Source organism: Cuculus canorus, chromosome 4 (genome assembly GCF_017976375.1).
Source record: "Cuculus canorus isolate bCucCan1 chromosome 4, bCucCan1.pri, whole genome shotgun sequence".
Classification (NCBI taxonomy): Eukaryota; Metazoa; Chordata; class Aves; order Cuculiformes; family Cuculidae; genus Cuculus; species Cuculus canorus.
In genome coordinates, this window is record NC_071404.1 from 12,380,893 (window position 1) to 12,401,095 (window position 20,203).

The window sequence follows — 20,203 nt, forward strand, 5'->3', positions numbered from 1 at the left end:
AACCTAAACCATTCTATGATTCTATGATAAAGATCATCCAGTTCCAACCCCTGTGCCATGGGAGGGACACTTCCTACTGGACCAGGCTGCTCAAGGCCCCATCCAACCTGGCCTTGAACACTTCCAGGGAGGGGGCATCCACAGCTTCCCTGGGCAACCTGTTGCAGTGTCTCACCACCCTCACCGTGAAGAATTTCTTCCTCATGTCTTCCCGCAATTTATAGCCATTACCCCTAGTTCTATCACTCTATGCACTTGTAAAAAGTCCCACCTCAGCTTTCCTGCAGGCCCCCTTCAGGTACTGGAAGGCTGCTCTAAGGTCTTCCTGGAGCTTTCTTTTCTCCAGGCTGAACAACTCCAACTCTCAGCCTGTCCCCTCAGCAGAGGTGCTCAGCCCACTGATCATTTTTGTAGCCCTCTGGACCTGTTCCATATGGGGACACCGCCTACTCCCAGATCAAGGCTTGAGAGGTTATTTCTCATCTTTCTGTCTGCTGTTTGAGGAAGGTCTGTGTTGCCATGGCAGAGTACACGGTACCTTAGCACCGAGATGCCATTCTAAAGTGGGCTCAGAACTGGGAACACTGACTGGCAGCCGGACAGGGTTTTGAGGAAACCAATCTCAGTACATGTTTTTGAGTGAAAAATAGTACATTACCTAGTCTTTTTTGGATTTTTCCTTCTCCAAGCAGAAACAAGCCCCCCGGTTCTCCTACCGCGCTTAGGCTGTTCACATAGTGGGTGTGCAATACAACCTCAAAGGAGTCATAAGGACATGGTTTACTTCCTGTCTTTGACCCCTTTGGTGTTGTCTTTTTTGAGGCAGCTGCCATTGCTAGCTTTTAATTTTCCAGCAGCTCTGGTTTTGTGAGTAATGGTGTTTTCTGTCGGAATAAGGATACAATATTGTTAGTCTTGACAGCTGCCAAGAATCTGAGCTGCTGTCATCATTACACAAGATTATTCAGGATAATACTGAGATATTCCCTTGTGAGTCGCGTACTGTTGTTGTTGTCCAGTTGTGAATTTGAATCACTAGCAGGAGCACCTTCTACATGAAAATGTTTTCATCTCAGGATTTCAGTTCAGTGAAACTCCAGCAGTTCCTGGCTAGTTGAAAATAACATGCCTTATTTTTTACTGCCATATCCATATGCAGATTTCAAAATGCCAGCATAAGGCTGGAATTAACACTGAGGTTATTCTTTAGGGCAATCTATTGTGATTTTCCTATTGTAACCACCTGTTTTGCTTTCCTAATTAGTTTTGAAACTGTTTGCTTGGAGCCAAATTATATTAAAACATTGTGTGAAGACAGAGAGAGGAGTTATAATTTTTTGAAGTACAGGATGCTTTTTTTATGAATGCTTAGGTTTTCCTCGTTTGAGCAATCTCATTGATTTGCCATGTAAATAAAGTTAGATACAATAACTGCAGTATTTTCACCTATTTTTTCTCTGTTCTGAGCCAGAAGCCTTGACCTCCTGTGTGATTTACCTGGTTTCCAGTTACAAGAGTAATGGCTGTTTTTTTGGCTTCATGTTGTAATGCTCTTTCTCAATGCCTTTTTTGTCCATATGAGGTGCCGTTTCCCCCCCCCCACACACACTTCTGTCCAAATCTGTTGCTTAATACTGGAATTGCACCTTCCTGGAACCAATTTGGAAGTCAAATGCAGAAATACTGTCCTGCAGAGCCTGTTCTACTATGTCCATGCTGTCCAGAAGTAGAAAATTTCCTCGGTAAGAGGTTGAAAGAAAAGAGAGGTAGCATGTATATATATCAAGATGATGAGGGGAGAAAAAAAAAGTGATGGGAAAAGTAGAACACCAAGCTAGTAGTTTCTGTGCTTTATTGCATTCATAGTCTCTGCTCTCGGTCCCTTGGCCAGCCCTGGACCTGGATGTCTTCCCAGTACCTTTGAGAATTCCTTCTTCCAGCCAGACCCATGGTTAAAATATGGCCTGCTCCTGTTCCCTTGCCCAGTCACTTCTGTGTTGCAAGCATAACAGATCTCTGTCCTCTGCGTGAACTGCAGGAATTTTCTGTGTGTGCTATGAGCAAGTAGCGGCAGAGGGCACTTCAACATCGGCTTCCCGAAGCAGCAGAGGCATAAGCCTTTACACTTTGGACCAGGTTCTATGGCAAAGCAAGTCTATGAGAGCTAACTGAGATCTGGAGTAGAATAAATTAGGCAAGGGAGATGCAAATGTGTGGAATTTTACAGAAATTAGTTTCTTGCTGTTAGTGTACATGACATAAAGGTTTTATTGCCTCTCTGGTGTATTCAACTAGTGGAAGATAAGTGCAGAGTTTATGCCATTTCTCTGATGTCTCCTGTCTCACGTTTATGCATGAACAAGGGCTCATCGTTTCAGTTATATAAAAATGAACCTGTTGGTTATATATTATATGTTAATATAACCAACATGCCATTTAGTAAAAAGTTGTTTAAATATTAACGAGTAATGCGGAGATAATACAGGCATCTTCTGCATTTGATTAGGACTTTGTATGCATGTTTAGGTGCTTTGAAGTTTTATTATTTTACATTTAAGTTAGAAGTGAGGTAACAATTATTCAGCTTACGTTGTATAAAACTGTTCACATTATGTTATTTGAAACGCATTATTTGGTTGTTTGGATATTTTATCTCATCCCTCCCTTTCTTGTGTGAAATTAAACAGTGTTGTCTCTGTTTCATATTTTGCTTATTTTAAAATGTTTAGCTCATATTTTGGTAACAAAGACCATGTAATTAATTTACATTTCATCAAAGGCATTTTTTTTCTTAGCTTGTAGCAAGCCAATTGAAATAGAAAAATGGAAAGGCAGAGCTCTTAGTTGCTCTGCAGTACTCAACTCATACATTTGAACAAGTCTGGAATTCAATAACAACCTTTTTGATTTCTTTTTGTAATATTAGGCATCTGCAGTGCTTTAGTTCATGATGTATCTTTTCTTGCTTGGTGCAGCTTAGCCAACAATGGCATCCACAATGAATCTGAAAGAAGTCACTAGCAACCAAAGTTCGTGGGATACTTTACTTCCAGATTTCCCTAAAGGACCACTTTGCAAATACCGTAATAAAGCTTCCTTTAACTGGAAGGAGATGGCAGTGTTACTAAATGGCGAAGATATCATCCAGCTTAAGGTAAATGGCAAGAATGTTAAGTATGTTTTAATTTTGGAGATATCAGTAGAAGTAAGTATTTGATTTCCAGAGGGAGAATATTTACTTCAATAATACTCTGAAGGTATGGAGCATGGAGAAATTAATTTTGCCCATCCAATTTTCAGAACAGAACTGAAATTTTAAACAATGTACCTTGCTGTCTCATAAGGCTCATTTCATTACTGAACATCAGTACAGGGGACACCAGCAAGTGCTATGTATGTTACAAAACTTCAGTGTTCATTTCAAACTGAGAAAGGGATATATTCTTCCATATTTCGTTACTGTACCGTTTGCATTAAATCATATATGTCATGGTTTTGCAGTGCACTTAAGCGGAGCTAACTTCATACCGCTGTCAAACATAGTATTTCATTGATCCAACATAATTTTCTGCCATCTTTTGTGCTTGCATTAATGCTTATGTGGCATTGTAGTTGGACAGATTAGCATGCTTACCTTTGCTGAAAGCTAACCCTACCAAAAAAAAAAGGTGGTGGTGTAGAGTTACATGGATTTAAGCTAATCCTGAGCATTCACCATAATTATTGAAATCTTGGGAGGTGGATCAAAGAAGTAAAAAATGCCTTGTTTGGCATCTGACTGATAAGAGCATAGAAAAAACACAAATGCTCTGGGTCTCAGGGAGATTCAAAGCTGTATGGGCAAATAGTATTGTTCATACAGAGAAAGGGAATGACCCTACCTTTCAAAGAAAAGCACAGGAAATCTGTTTTTCTTCCTTCTTGCTGTGTCATTCTCTTCAGACAGGAGGAAAAGACTTTAGAAACCTTTTTAAAAGATTTTGCCTAAGGCACTGCACTTTTTTCTTTTAGAATTGCATGAAGGACAATTAAGAAGATGTGGGTATCTTGAAGAAACAGGGATCTGAAGTGAAAAAATGCTGTAGTGTATCATCTAATGAAAAAAAAGAGATCCAAATTAAAACATTAAAAAATGCACATCCATATATTGAATGGGCACATATGATGGTTCCATTAAATAGAGTACATTTCTACTTTCATCTGGGAGCAGAGCAGTTGTGGTAGCTTAATGTTTTTACCGTTACACCGTATTTCTAACTGAATGTAACCCCTGGAGTTTTACCTTTACTCTCAGATAGAGAGTCATTGCCCAGCAGCTTCATACAGTTGCAATAATGAAGCTGCTATAAAAAGCAAGTGAGTTTTACCATACTGTTCTCTTACCTTCAGAGTGAATCAGTACCACACTTATTTTATAATAACATTTAGCTGCATGGACTGTATATATAATGACAGACCATTTAAATAGATTTTTTTTTAATTCTGTGGAGTTTTGGCTTTATAAATTAATCTTAATCAAATTATTGTCGTTTGGGTAATGGTATTATTCTAGAAAAACATTCTAGAAGAAAATCTACTTGGTTTTGTAATGCTTTTAGATTGCCATTCTCATGTCATTTTTTTCCCCTTCAAGAACAAAATATTCTCTGCTCTGGAAAGTGATCCTCTTTTTGCACGTCATCCTGGAGAAGATTTATCCCGTGAAAAATACCAGGAGCTCACATTTCTGCGCTGTAAAAGGCTCTTTGAGTATGATTTTCTTACTCAGCAAGAGATCTTAGAGAATCCATTAAAGATGCTTAATATGGTCATCTGTATAGGAATGTATGATTGGTCTCCTTCTCTGCAGTATTTCTTACATTGTGGCGTAAGTACAGTTCAAAAGCTGTAGTGGTGTATATTTGAATTGAAATGTCTTCTAATACCATAATTCCAGTGCTATCTCCCTATTTTGTTAAAACTATATCTTTTCCCAGTCAGTTTTTGTTTTCAAAAATGATACTCGTTTGAACTGTATTGAAGAATCAGAGAGCTGTGGGATGAAGTTGGTGGATCTTTGTCATTAAGCCCTGTCTCCACTGGAGTCTCACTTGGAAGGTAAAGGTGGAGCAGTATAGACAGAGAAATAGATATTTTGATGCCTACAGTTCCACCTTTTATTTTTGTCCACTCCTCTGCCTCCTCTCTATGCATTAGCAGCCAAAGAACTTGGCTGTATTTGTTCGTTGGGCTGTATTTGGTGGCTATGCCTTTGCTACAGTTACAGGTATAAGAAATTTCTTTGCCTCACCCTTGGTGTGTTGATTCAGAACAGAATCCAGAAGGAATGGAAACTAGTGTAAAGCTTCTCACTAGCATCAGTGGCTGGGATTCTCCTCATCAGCTGCTTCCTAAATAAATCTCTTTGAAAGGATACTTGACATAGCTGATCAAATAATACTAGTTCAGTTAATTAATTATTTCTGTTCACGTGGCAGGGAAGCCTCTGGGAATTAAACTTTTGTTATCTGGATATCTACCTAGAAAAACAGAGAGTAGCTTTAAAAACAGTGGTGTTCTCTGATCTTGAAGCAGCTATCTTCAGTTCCCAATCCATTTGCTCTAAATCAAACTAGAATAGTATTAAAGTTTTGCTTAACTTAAGGGGACATCAGTAAGGACAAGGGGAAAGAAAGCTTACTCAGTGTTTTTAATCATTTGCAATAAGGGCTTGAATAGGTTAGAGCTATGAAAAGTTCAGTCCTCTGTACAAAGGGCCCTGACAAGATCAAATTCTGTCTTAACGTTCTTCCATTATGCTCTGAGTAGTAGTTTGTTGCTCAGTCTGTTTTCCTTTGTCTCTTTAGTGGGCTTCACTATTAAAAATTATTATGCATGTGCAATTGACACTTTCCATGATGAGGTCACCAATTTAATTCATAATTCTCTGGTTTTACAGGTATTTGCAGGTGCAATTTTGAGTGCTCGTAAGAGATTTGCAGACCTTTTAAAACAAGTTTATAACATGGAGGTAATTTTGTTTTTTATAACATGTGAGAACTGGGCACCATCGGGGAACCATGGCGCCACCTGCATCTGTGTGTTACTTCTGATCTCTTTATGTACGTAGGTACTTCTAAATAGCAAAAGAAAAGACCAAGGAGCAGATGGAAGCACTGAGCCCTGACTGTCCTCACTGCTAGCTATTATGCCACTTGCTTCATCTGTTTTAGGCTGTCAGTATGCAGACAAAGTTTGTAGACTTCTCCCAAAGGGCACATAGATGACACTATACCATTTTTTCCTCCATCCATAGTCCCTTAAGAGTGTTCTGGCAAGTTTTGTATGCTGAGATGTTCCCACCTCCCACGTCTTCATCGTGGACTGCAACATAGAACCTTGCCATGATGCTATAAAAATTCCGTTCTGATGCTGTAAAATGGCAAATAATGTCTTAATGCCACAGAAACACCACATGGAATTCAATGGAGTCCAGGTGCCCTGCAGAATAAGTGCAGCCCCTCTGATACAGGAAGAGTCAATCCTAAACAGTTTCTCCTGCCGATGGCATTTGGCCATTCACTACCTGGCCTGACCCTCTTCAGTTTCGTAAGGTATATATGCTGAGCACACCCGGACAGAGCTTCATGCATTTTTGTTATTCTTTATCACTTATTAGATTTATTTTTTTTTTTGCCAACCATTCACTTTCCTTCCTTATTTAATTTTCTGAAATTGTGTGTTTATCTATCTACCCATAGACAACATACTGCTACATAGTTTGGATGGGATACCCTATGCTGACAATTACAGTGAATTCTTTTAATGACTTTCAATCTAAGCAAAAGCCTGAGGATATGTATTTATCAAAACAATTTTGCCTAAGGCTTCATTTGTGTTGTTGTGTTGGTGGTTTTTTTGTAATTTTCACTGATTTTTCAAAGTTTCATTACTGACAAGTATGCACTACAGGCCAGACCAGGTCACGGTAAGGGGCTGCAGTATGCACATTTCAGTGTGGCTTCAAGCAGGCAGTGTTCCCAAATGCTGTTGAGAACCAAATATATGCATAATTTGATCTGAAATAAATTTATCCGCTTCAATAATGTAGGCTATTTGCAATTTTGAAAATGAATAGCCTCATTCTGTTTTTCCCCATCTCTGGGAGTTCCCAGAACTGCTTGTAGTGCAAGCAGACTTGCTGATTTTCACCATGCAACAGTTCTTGAAAGAACAGACAGCTGAAAATTTAGTCGGTGGATGTAATAATCTGTACCTGCCTGAATGAGTCAGCCATCAGCAAAGGATAAAAATACCTGTTACCCTACTGCAGGCATGATGTCCTAGCCTTAGGATTACATTTGATTAGTTTCTCAGAATCGCAAGTTACTTCCCAGCAGCTGAATTTGCAATCAAATGAAAATCTTAACAGTTTTAATTGCTGTGATAAAGTAGTTTATAACTGTACATTACATCTCTTTATTTAGATTTTTGGATGTTTTGCATTGACTGAACTCAGCCATGGAACCAATACCAGGGGGATACGGACTACTGCCACATTTGATCGTAGCACTCAGGTTAGTCCTTAATGCACAGGAATAATGTTTGACACTATTAAGCTCTGTTATTTACTAACAGGATGGAATGATTCAGGCAGTTCTTCGATTAACAAGAAAGAATCAAGTATAATGTAAATGTAAAAAAAAAAATAATAACGCATTTACATTATTATAACTATTTACAATAAAACCAGCAATTTCTGTTTTATTCTTCAAGTAGTTATTTTATCTTCTAGTTGTGATACAAAAGAAGGATAGCATCCTTCTTTGTTGTATCTCTTAAGAAATAGTTGGATGTGCATATTAAATATTCTTTTGTCTTTAAATATGAAGGCTCTATATATGAAAATCAAGATTTTTTCCTGACATTAGGAAAAGAAACACAGAGAAGAGATAATGCAACTATCAAAGAGACCCAAAGACGAAAACAATAAACTGCTTTCTCCATTAAGACACTGCTTAGTGTTCTTAATTTGTTTTCTGAAATCAATACTACTGCAGAAATAAATTTATTGTCCTAATATTTTTCCAGTAAATGAATAGAACTCATTGTATCTTTACATTAGGGATGAAGAAAACAGAATTTAAGAGAGGAGGCTGATAGAACTTTATCTCTGTCATTTACATTCTTGATTTATGCCAAGTTGAATTTAAAATGTGTTGCTTAATGTCCCAAGAAAGTAGGCTCATCATCTGCCCCAAAGACTGTGGCATTTTATTACACCATAATGTACAGAACTGGGTGCTGTTGCTGTCAACAATATCACATTATGAAGTGGTTTGAAAAGTATGAGAATCACAGATTTGAAACATAAGATTTTATGTTCTTCAGTAGAACAGCCTTCCAGTCTACATTTTTCATATGCAAACAATTCAGTGATCATTTATGCAACATGGACAATCAGATCCCTTTCCAGAAAAAAACCCCAGACTTATGAGATTGACAGCATGAAAGCTTCATTTAAATAATTTGAATTTTAGGGTGGCGATGAATTCACTGCAATTAAAGTAACCAAAATGGCTAAATCTTTGTTAAGATCATGAAGCTCTGAGTTCAGATTTCTTTTAGAGCCAGAAAGATGATTATTTGGATTCTAAAAATCTGAACGTAGAAGCTATGTCTAAATTTCAAGATACATGTGTTCTTCAGAATTTCTTCTTGTCATGGTCCCCCGGTTGTCCAAACTGGGAAGTGTGCTGCCTTTCACACTGCCAACCAGACTTCTTTTCCATACAAAACTGCGTAAGGAGAAAGTTGTCCTGGTCCTTGCAGAGGTTTCAGCCCTTGCGGCTGAATCAGCTCTCACAGTCTCTCACATGGATTCACAGCTCAGCTTAAGCTAAGATCTAAGAAATCCTTCTATCGCTTTGCTTTCCTTTTTTTAAACTACTTAAGTGAGCAATTAAAAGGCTGAATTTCAGGCTTTACAATGAGTTAATGAACTTTTTCAGCTCTGAATTTTTCCTAGCTGCATGTATGTTCTCCTAAATTGAACACAATAAATGAGATCTCAGCTGTTAGAGTGAAGTACAGAATGAAATTCTGGCAGTTAATGGATGTTTTCAAAACATTACCATGGTCATTAACAAAAGAAAAAAATAAAAAAAAATAAAATTAAAAAAATAGGTGTGTGTTGTTGTTTATATGATTTTGTCTTCCCTTTCATTGCTACAGGAATTTATCATCAATACTCCTGACTTTGAAGCCGCAAAGTTCTGGGTTGGTAATATGGGGAAACATGCCACTCATGCAGTTGTGTACGCCCAGCTCTATACTCCTGATGGACAGTGCCAAGGATTACATTCCTTTGTTGTACAGGTAGGGTAGAAATGTTGCTGATCTCTTTTTTCTTTTTGAGAGGAAGTGGGTTCAAAGTAAAGACTTTCTGTCATGCTCTTATTTATTACTGACCAGCAGATTCTGTAATTAATTCCTTCAACAATTATTGCAGTTGTAGCAACTGTACTGTTTTTAAATATTCACTGGTTTTGTGGTGGTTCTACAGCCAGCTTTATACTCTCAGATTCTGAAAAATATGAAAGAGCTGAAAAGCCTACAGATTATCACTACTTATATAGCTGGAACTAACCTTTGTTACATGAAGTCCTTAAAGTCTTGGATGAGGCTTAAGGGTGTTGCAGGCTGATTGGATGAAATCTGCAAGCTTCTACCACAGAGATCAGATTATAAGATTGAAAGCGTTAGAAATTATACAAATGCAGTAGGGGAGTCATAAATAGGAAAATGAACTAGTTGCAGAATGAGCAGAATTTATTTCAAGACCAGGAAATATCTAAAAGCTGATAGTAACATAGTTACTATGATATCTTAGTTTCATTGATTCCTACTATATCTGTGTACACCTGAAGAAGGTTTCAGTGTTAGTCTAATGAGTGCAGTCATCAGTGCTGAGACATGTTTGACACAGTGATGCAATTAGTGACGCATTACCAAAGCAATTTTTGTTAAGGGATCTATGTCCTGAATAAGAGGATACGTAAGTACAAGTTATACCCAGGATTATGAGTAAGAAAAAAATGGAGAGCTTTCTGTAGCATTAATAACAGAATAGAAGTTGGGAATATTTTCACTCTTTGAGAAGTTCAGCCAATAACTTTCATTGTTCCAAAGCTGAAACAGTGTTTTGTTCCACTTCTATGCAGATTCGAGATACAAAAACTCTCCTGCCAATGCCAGGTGTGATGGTAGGTGACATAGGAAAGAAAATTGGGCAGAATGGCTTAGATAATGGGTAAGTCAATTCATTTGTAGGAAGAAACTTTGTAGGTCATAATGGTGCTAATAGCCTCCTGTGTCAGTTCTGGCTTTACTTCTGAGGTATCTGCTGGTGGTTTTAAGTTGTTGATACTTCAGAAAAAAAAAAAAGATTGAAAAATATTAGCGTCTGAGCAACCATAGTCTTTCTGTTACTCTCAGTTTTTAGAATATGAAGTGCCACTGATATTCTGTGAGTATCCTCAAGCATTCTTGCAGTCATAGACTCTGAAACAATAATAATGGAAAAAAAAACCCCAAATCTTTTAAGTTCTGAATAAGAACTTAATCAACCTCTCCAGTCATCTGGGAGCCCGTAATTGTTTTTTGTGTTGATTTCCAGCCCACAGGAAGGCTAGTGGAGGCCAGCAGCCAAGGTTTATTGTTACTAAAGACATAAGATTAATGAGACCCAGCAGAGAAACTAAGTATCTTCTTTAAAATATGGGATTTCTGGACTAATCCTGATCAGTGCAGAAGAGAATGAGAAGGTTACTTTTTTTTTTTTTTTTTTTTTTCTGTATTCTCTGTAATAAAAAAAAGTACCTCGGCTCCGTTTCTGAGTGATGGATTTCAGTGGCCTTACTGTGTCTCTGCTTTACTAATCAAAGTTGTTTAATGGGGAGCAGAGACAGTGAGGCAGTTGAGGCAGACTTCTGCATTAAAACAGCCATTATGTAGAAATCATGATTTAAACCCCTGAATTATTTACATAGCTCTGTGTAAGGGCAGAGACCTTAAATAGAAAGGGAGTACGTGGTGGGGGGTCACTCCTTTCACTTCTTTGTGCCTCCTATTCACCTCTTTCTGTTGATTCAGTTCACTACAGGTATATGTGTTGTCCTTCAGAATGTGCCATCACAGTAAAAAAGGATAGGCATCCTAACATACCCTCTTTCAAATGTAATGGCTTTCCCTAGCTTTCTAGAAGGTCATGGGTCTTCCATAGTTTGGTGTCTTACCAACCTCCTCGTATCCCAAAGAAACAGTGGTGGCAGAAATAGTTCTGACTTTCATATTTGCGTTGATCATTCTCTCTGATGCTCTGTTGCCTGAAGACACAGATGAAATAAAGAAAAAATATAGAAAATGAAGTTTTATAGAAGAAAAATGTGAGGAAAGGTGTGGAAAAGAAGGGGGTTTTGGTTTTTGGTGGGTATTTTTGCCTGCATCTGCATTACAACATAGTAGCCACCAGATGGCACAGCAACACGGGTTTAAGTAGTCTTAAATGTAAGTCAGGTTCGTATTTCTGTAGAAATGGTCACATTCTGCTGTTCATTCTTAATTTGCAGCATAGTTTTATATGCAACACAAGGAAGGAAAAGAGAGTACTTCTCATGTGACATCAAAATGCACATGATTTTAAAATCCATTTATTCTCCGACCTACTGGGAAGAAATAGAACATTTCTTAAAATATTGATAATTAGTGAGTAATCTGAAATTATAATCCACATAACACACTGTGAAAAGACATACAAATGAATTCCTGTGTTAATGTCCAAAGGAGTCCCTTATTGTAGTTATGACATCACATGTCATTTAAAGCAATCATAGGGCATTCTAATCTTTCTATTTACTCTGCATGTACTGCTTTAAAAAAATACTGTTTTATGCTAACAGCAGTGCCTGAGGAGCCCTTATCATGGATCTAGGTCTCTTCAGTATGAATTAAGACAGTCCTTGCTCTAGAAAACTTAAGTTTAAAACAGCACCTGCAGATTAAGATACAAGGATGAGGGAGCCCAAGTTTACGGACAGATACATTAATTCAGCAAAAAAACTGTAGGAGCCTGTGTTCCTGACCTACCTCAGTTTTTCTCTTTGGAGGTCGGAGGCTGGATGACAACTTTGTTCACAAGAACTAGGGAAGTTTTCACTTTGCAACCTTCCTGCTCATAGCAAGCTGTGAAAAATGTCAGGACTTGTACACATTGATTCTCAGAGGTATATGAAGGCCTGTCGGGGACTGGAAGGGTCGTAGCTTAATAGCTCTGCATTTGCAGACAAAACATGCTGTGCCACTCTAAGATGGACTATTGGTTGCTTGATCTGCCAAATGCAAATATTCACAGGGATACAGTTTATCTTAAGCCACTAGATACTGCCTTGTCAAGGTGTTCTCGTAAGCAATTTAGTAATCTTATATCTTAGCTTATCCCAAAGAAGCACAGCCTGCAGTTCTTGTGTGTCATAGAGCCTGTTGTATGCCGTGACAACAAAACATTCAATTCTGCTGTGAATGCAAGTGTTTACTGCATGCTTTGCCAGTTGTTTGAATGTATGTGTGAAGACCATAGACATTTAATAAATCAGATATATTTCCATGTAATTACAGAATAACTTGTCAAAGTGGAGATCAGAGTCAGGCATCTCTGGCAGACATGTCAGATTTTGTTTCTGCACTTCAAGAAGTTTATGCTAGTAATTTTTAATATAGGTACCAAGTCTTAAACTCCTGAACACTTATATAGAACACAGGGGAAAAAAATCCAGCATTTCCTTGGAAAATGCTGTTGATTTACGCTACATAAGAGAACAGAGTTGGTGATTGCAGTTGTCCTTGCTGGCTTTGGAAAACAATTAATCCCTTGGGTCATTTGGATGAAGGCTTGTTTCCTGCTAATGCAGAGGGCAATGTTTTCAGTAAGAGAAAGAATTTCAGAAGTAATGTAGGAAATTTTGCAGCATAAATCCAATTGCTCCTTCTAAGTCTGTCTTTGCAAATATTCTCATAGCTTCATAACTGGAATGTCCAAAAAATCATGTGGATTTTGCAAGTCTTTGCAATTTCAGCTACCTTGACAGAAAAAAAAAAGCCTAAATAACTTCAAAATGTTTTAAATTGTTCTGTCTCTCTAACAGAGAATTTGTGTAATCAATACATAAATTGAGAAAAATAGTACTCTGATTTTTCTTATGGAGAGTTTAGACTGGTTTTGTGTTTTGTTACTAAAAAATAAATCAAACTGCCACCAGGGGATGCAAGTGCTTCAGTCTTTATTTTTGTACTATAAAAATGCCCACCTGTTGCTTGTGCTCTGGCAGCCTTTGAAGTATGCTGTTCTCTGATATCTCAAAATGGAAGTAGCTGAGGAAAAAATAACCACTGAAAAGTCTCTCAGGTTTTGGGATCTGAGGGGGGGTGATCAGTAAACTGAATGGCAAGAGGTGGTACATAAAGGAAGAGCTTGGGTAAGTGCTGATGTGCATGTCCGTTCTCCCCCACCCCCTCTTTTTTATTTTTTTTTTTTTGTCGGCCCTGCCTACTGTAACATTACCAAAATTACCCATTACTGCAGTGCACCTCAGTCAGTCATTGTCACTGAAAGGGTAGTGAGCCAATTTCATCTCTAGTTGTAACTAGCAGCAAATTGCAGCTTTTCCCCAGTCCAGAAATAGAAATGATGCCCAACTGAATCTGCGTGGGGAAGAGTTAGAAAATCAGTTATAATTGTGTTTCTGAAGTGGTCCTTAACATGCCTGTCTTTGTGAACCATGCTCTGAGCTCATTCAGCTGTGTCCACTGATAATTATGTACATAGTTTGTTGAGCAGACAAAACCTATGATAAGGGAAGAACTAGTAAAATGAAGCTATTGAGGGTACAGCAAATGACTGCTAGACTCAAAGCTATTTATTTAAAATTAATTGTTTCTAGGGGAGAAAAAGATCTTTCTGGAGAAAGAGGAATTGTTAGCTCTATCTAATTGTAATTATGGGCTTTGGAAAACTGAAGTTTATTATTAGCTGTTCAACAACTTTTCATGTGTGATTAAGATGTGATCAATCTCTGCACACACAGAGCATGCTAAGACATTCAGCATGTTCTATAGCAATCGCTGAGGCCAGATTCGGTTTTCTAGATCCTGAAAACAAACCAAAAGGCACAAGAGGAAATGGATAAAGGGAATTTATTGGGCAGAAAAGCAATCAATGTTGTAAAAGATCCCTCCTGGAAATAGATTGCAGGTTCTGAAAGCTACTACAATTCCTTCTATATTGGTGAAGATGGCTTATATCACACAGCCTCCAAGCCTTCACAGATTACTTTTAAATAGTTAATTCTTTTCTTTGTTCTTGCTTGTTACTATTTAAGTATCAGTGCCAATAATGCATTAAGATTCTGCTACTACTAGTTTGAGAGTAGAACAGGTAGAAGTCTAGTCCTTTAAAGAGTTTTAGTCTCCCAGCATTTATCCTCTTAAATCTTTAGATTTTGCAATTGTTGCAGTTATTTCCCTGGGAAGATAGGAGCTATAATACATGGTTGAAGCCTAAATAGCCTCTTGGAGCTTCACTTTGCAATCTGAAGCTGTAGGTTGGTGAAGATAATTTCCATACTCAGCTTCTTCTGTTGCTTTTTTCAACTCCCACACTGACTTTTTCTTTGTTCTGGGACAAACATTTTTGTAGCTGTGTAGGGGGCTCAGCTAGGGAACTGGAACTGCCTTGAAACTGATCCGACAAAGAAAACCCAAATGTGGATGTCTTCAGCCAGATCGTTTGTCAGGTCTGGTTCACTGCAAGGCCACAGAAGAGGCTACTTCAATACAAAGAAAGGGACAGTACAGGGGTGTGAATAAGAAAGCAAGTGTTGAAATCAGTCCTGCTTCTCAATTAAATGTGCTTCTGCTTGTTTAACATTTTTATTGTCTTGCAGCCTCTAACCAGAGACACAAACGACTGCAATAGTAATGGAACAGCTATAAAGTAAAAATAAATGTTATAGATGCCTGTGCCTGTACTTATGTTATCTGAGTACAGTATCATCAACCCTTCGGTCCTTGTGAAGAGTGCCACTTTTGCAGTTAAACCAAATATTTTGCAAGACACATCCTACACATTTGAAATTTAAGTCAAAACAGTGATGTCTGCAGTGAAATCATTGCTATTTCCCTGTTTTGCCCTCTCCTCTTAATTTCTACAGTCAACATTAGACTATATGTGTACATACAGTGCTGTGCTCATTGCTAAGCTGTAGTCACATTAATAAAGAGTGCTGCCTTATCCCTTCATTTTTGTCACTCACAAATACCTTAAAACTATGTAGCCATAGCCAGTTTAAACTGACAGGCATTTGATGGTGCTAATGGGGAAAAGTAAATTCGGATCTGGTTGTGCATTTGTTTTGTCATAGAATCATAGAATTGCTTGGTTGGAAAACACCTTTGAGATCATAGAGTCCAACCATACTGAGTCCAACCACAGAAATACAGCCTCATGTCTGCAGTGTACTTCAACATTTTTTCTTCCTTAGCAGAACTCTGTCAGCTCTTGACACTTGCAGGAGTCTGCATATCCAGAACTCCTTGCAAGACTGGCACTTAGACTATAGGAACTTCAGGGTGAGTGGGTCTTTGCGAGTCCATGAAGTCCATTAAGATAGAATTAGGAAGCCTGTAAAAATGCTGTGTTGATTTATCATTGCTATTGAGCACTACTGTTACAGAGCTGAATTCTTAGATTAGAGCCTTGATTGTAGAAACTGGAGCTAAAATATTGCCTTGAATTTTTCCCCAGCTTCTCTGTAACTCTTTTCAACTCTAACCTTTGTGCGAGTTTTCAGTCTGGAATATACGACTTCTGCAAGTTTTTCGCCAAACCTCTATTGTTCTTCCCGAGGTTTACTGTATCCCGTAAACAGCCGTGAGATCACTTGACTCACAGCCTTCCAATACTGTTCACCTGTTTTCTGTTTCTGGCTGGAAGGATTGAAGGAACTGTCTCTGCACCATCTCTAACATAGTCAATAGCAAAAGTTGGCAGAAAAGGTATTTAGGGAGTCTGAAACTCACCAACGCATGTTTGAGCTATTTGTACTATAGGTAACAGCTTATTAATTTAGCACTGGCAAAAGGAGCTCATAGCTTTTCCAGCTGCTCCTTTTTTATCAGCATTTCTGCAGACCAGATGAATTACTATTGCATGATTTAAAGTCTGTAATATTAACTTTGCTACGGAAAGGTTCCTAAACTTTACTCTGCTCAACTAATCTAAGTAAAAATGTGGTTTTTTTAACTGTGGGCTACATGATGCAAAATTGCACATTGCTGTAGTACCCTGTGATATATATTTAAAGTGACAGCTATCTGTCTTTCGTACTGAGAGGTCTTAATCTCAGTCACGCTATTTGCTGTGTAGAAGAGGCCCCAAGTAGGGTAGCTTTCAAACCTATGATCTTGTCATCACCACGTGAAATGCAGCCATTTTCCAAATGTGCTGGTACATGATATCCCCGTGACTGTATACAGTTCCGTTGTTATGAGATATTTCTTTAGTTCTTTAAGATTTTTCTCCTAAATGCATTGACAGATGTGGTCCATGTCTATTCGTTACGGTTTCTAGGCTAATAACCATTAGAAATGTGATCATTGACTTCATTAAGTCTTACTACTTATTTTTAATATGTTCCAATATCGAGTTCAAATTGGCCAGTATGTCTTAACAATTTCAAACAGCAAAGTTCTTGGAGAAGAAGTCTAACAGCAGTTGGAAATGATCTCACAAGGTTGCCTAACTCCCAGGTCCTGTGTGGTTCTGCTTTTATTATCAACACCGTTGCTTATATATTGCATTACACATGGGAATTTTCTGTGTGATTTTTAATTGCTAGTTCTAGCTCTCTCTCTTTTGCTTCTTAAAGGTTTTGGCATCTTATATGTGTTTATTTTGATGGCAGCTTACAGAAAAAGAAGGAAATAACGTATCCATAATGGATAATATCAAGAAAAAACCCTAAACTTTCAAAAACTGTTATTTGAACTAGTTTTGATTTTAAGAAAACAGATTGTTCTGTAATGATTGGAAATCTAGTATTCTGATTTACTAGCTGTGAAAAAAAAGTTATTTTAAGATGGGTATACATGCGGGTTTTAATTAAAATAATTCTATGTAATCTTTTATGTGGTACAGAATTAGCTACAGTATATTTACATGAGATTATACTGTCTATAAGATTTTTTGCTCTTTCCTCTAAATTTGACCATTTGGGATTGTTTCACAACAGGTCAAAGTGGATAAGACTGTTTAGCTTGTTTTGGGACCTGTTTTTTTTGGCACACATTTGCCACATAGATGATATTAGTAGGCTTGAATTTCCTAAAAGTAAGTTATTAGAGTATAGATTTATATATTAGTAGGTTTTAATTTGCTTTTTAAGAACTCTAGAGTTTCAAGCCGGTATCAATAGAAATAATTTTCTACAACTGCACAGCTTTGCTGAAGGAATTGAACTAATCATACAGTGTAAAACACAAAAGGACAATTTGCCATCTTTTTCATTGTCATTACTACCATGAATCTTACCATTCGTCACACAGAGGACTAAGCATGCTCCCAATATGTATTTGCAGAGAAGGTCCAAGAGCTGAAGCCCCTTGAAATGTCTTCCTTATCTCTATCCAAAAGATTTTATCATCTCTCTGTTAGGTCAGCCCTTCCTGTAGTCTGGCGTATGATTCCAGCTTTCTTTCATGTATCTTTTCCTACTTAGGAAGGATCCTTTTTAAATATCCATGAAGCTCCCTTATTTTCACCACTTAGATTCCTCCTTAAAACTCTGATTTGCTCTAATGGCTTTGTAAAAAAAATGCGAATGCTAAGCTGCCAATATGCTCTGACGGCTGATATCATATCAAGAAAGTATTCTTCAGTAGTTAGTATCTGCCTTACCATTTGTGTGAACACATTTGTAGCTTCTTGCTTTGTGCTTGAGTTGTAAGCTTATAGGAGGGGGCACCTTCTTGTAGTTCCATGAATGTGCAGTAACTTAAAAAGAGAGTCCTAAACTTTGGCCATAAACCTTGCCACACACACTCTCCTCTAATTAAAATAACAAGTAATAGTACCTAAAAAGTTCCAGTTCTGTCTAACATGCATGCTATTTCTTAAAATTACTGGAATTGCTGTGCAGTTTTAGTTGTGATGGATTTTATTTCACGTATAGGAAGAAGAGAATGTGAATTTAACTAGAAGATCTTTTTGATTGAGGTTTTTTATTTTCAGTGAAAATTATAAACAAAGATGGAAATCAGATTTTTTGACATTTTGAATTTGCTTCTGTTAGAATGTAATGTTGTCTCAGTGAAGCTGGCACTTAGTAAAGCACTTTTTTTAGCATGGTTAAGGCCAGTAAGCAGCTGGTTCTTGGTTGTGGTAGCATGCTTTTTTCTGTGGCTAAGTCCAGAAATACTGTGTATCTCTAAGGCTGAATAAATTCAGTATGCAGATTTGTTTCCTTGGAAACAACTCGTTATTTTAAAGCACATGCAGCAATGCAGCCCTTATGTAATTTATTAATGTGAAAGACCTGGCTCTCGTGAGCCTTATTAAATAGATCAGCCAGTATTGGCAGGAAAAAGGAATTTGCTTTGATTACAAATGCAGCTTTTCAAGTGCTATTAGATACTGAGATATTCTTGAGTGGAGCTGATATTACTGCTCTTGTGCCAAACTGTATTGCCCATTTGGGTGAAGCAGTTCATACCCTTTCTTCCTGATGAATGTGAATACTTGGGACATCCTGCCTATTTTAACAATTTCCTTCTTTATTGCTGCTGGGCTGCCACAATGTTGAGAAGGTTATCTTGCTTTTCCTTGCTAAGATCCCACATTCCAGGAAACAGAAATCCTAGTCTGAGTTTAAACAAAGGAAAATTCTCCATTCATTTCCTTCTCAGGGCACTGTTTCAGCTATGTCCTCATTTGTATTGAAATAACATGAATGATCCTCGCAGTTCTGTATTTTAGACTCATAAAAATGTATAGTCTCTCTTTTCCAAAGCAGTTTCCACACTGGACTGAACAGCACTTCAGTAAAGCACGTGGTTCAGCAGAATTGTTTGTGGCAGGGAATTATTAGGAGGTAGAATGGCCCAGTCAGGTTCTGAGCAAGAGAGGGAAGTTGTTCGGCTCCCCAAGATTTTCAATAGCTGAGATACCAAGGTAAGTAAGTTACCTAAACTCACACAAACTGAGAATTCAGTTCAGGTTTCTGGGCTACTAGGGAAAGCGTCTGTCAGACTGCCTCTGCATAAGGTCTTTAATAAGTATCTTTACTTGTCCTTTCCCTCAAACAGAATGCATTACTCATCCTTCCACTAGTAGTTTACTTCTTTACTTGAGAAGCTGCTGAAATGCTCTCCTAGAATCAATGAAGTGCTTGTTTTGTTGTGGTTTTTTTTAAGCATAATCTTTATTTTTAATAAAAAAATATGAAGTTAAGATTGATAAAAAAATCATTTCACATCTTCAATTTCCTCTGCTGCTGTGAGTCTGAAAGCTTTAGTTCTCCTGGGCATACTCACCTAAAATTAACTACTTGTCTTGAGTGCTACTGTTTTCAGTCACTGATATATGCCTGAGATCATTGTGCAATCATGTCTTTGTTGTGACCTTTTTCTGTAATGTAGACACCTCAGACTATGTCAAGGTAGATTTTACATTGCTTCTGTATTTGTTTAAACAGATTTGCCATGTTCCACAATGTCAGGATACCTAAAGAAAACATAGTGAATGTAGCTGGAGATGTCACAGCTGAGGGGAAGTACTCAAGTTCAATCAAGGTATCAATGGAGATCTGGTTTCATCAATACAGTTCATTAAATATACAAAGGTATAAGTAGGTTAAGAGATAGTGCATGGGCCTCTTATGTTGGGAAGTACTAGATACTTTGACTTAAAAAAGGCTGTTGACAATTACACATGAGATAGTCACAATGCACAGTGCTGGCTTTTTAATTGCCTTTCAGAGATGTTTCAACTCAACACCTTACTGATTTTACTAACTCCATGCCCTTTGCACTACCCAGCTGATCTCAAAGTACTACTCTGAGTACTGCTTGAACACCTTATCTAAATGTGTCAAGAAACAAAATTGGCCAGTTG

General features: G+C 37.7%; 1 protein-coding gene across 5 annotated transcripts in view; it reads left to right on the plus strand.

Moving 5' to 3' along the window:
• ACOX3 (acyl-CoA oxidase 3, pristanoyl) overlaps positions 1-20,203 on the plus strand; it is a 51,982-nt gene that overhangs the window by 1,457 nt on the left and 30,322 nt on the right. For all 5 annotated transcript variants that reach the window (XM_054065511.1, XM_054065512.1, XM_054065510.1 and 2 more), the window contains 7 exons: positions 2,976-3,154; positions 4,634-4,867; positions 5,939-6,010; positions 7,467-7,556; positions 9,214-9,357; positions 10,203-10,291; positions 19,785-19,881. In XM_054065511.1, coding sequence (XP_053921486.1) covers positions 2,987-3,154; positions 4,634-4,867; positions 5,939-6,010; positions 7,467-7,556; positions 9,214-9,357; positions 10,203-10,291; positions 19,785-19,881 — 894 coding nt within the window. In that variant the 5' untranslated portion in view covers positions 2,976-2,986. Of the gene's footprint in view, positions 1-2,975; positions 3,155-4,633; positions 4,868-5,938; positions 6,011-7,466; positions 7,557-9,213; positions 9,358-10,202; positions 10,292-19,784; positions 19,882-20,203 lie in introns of those variants that run through there.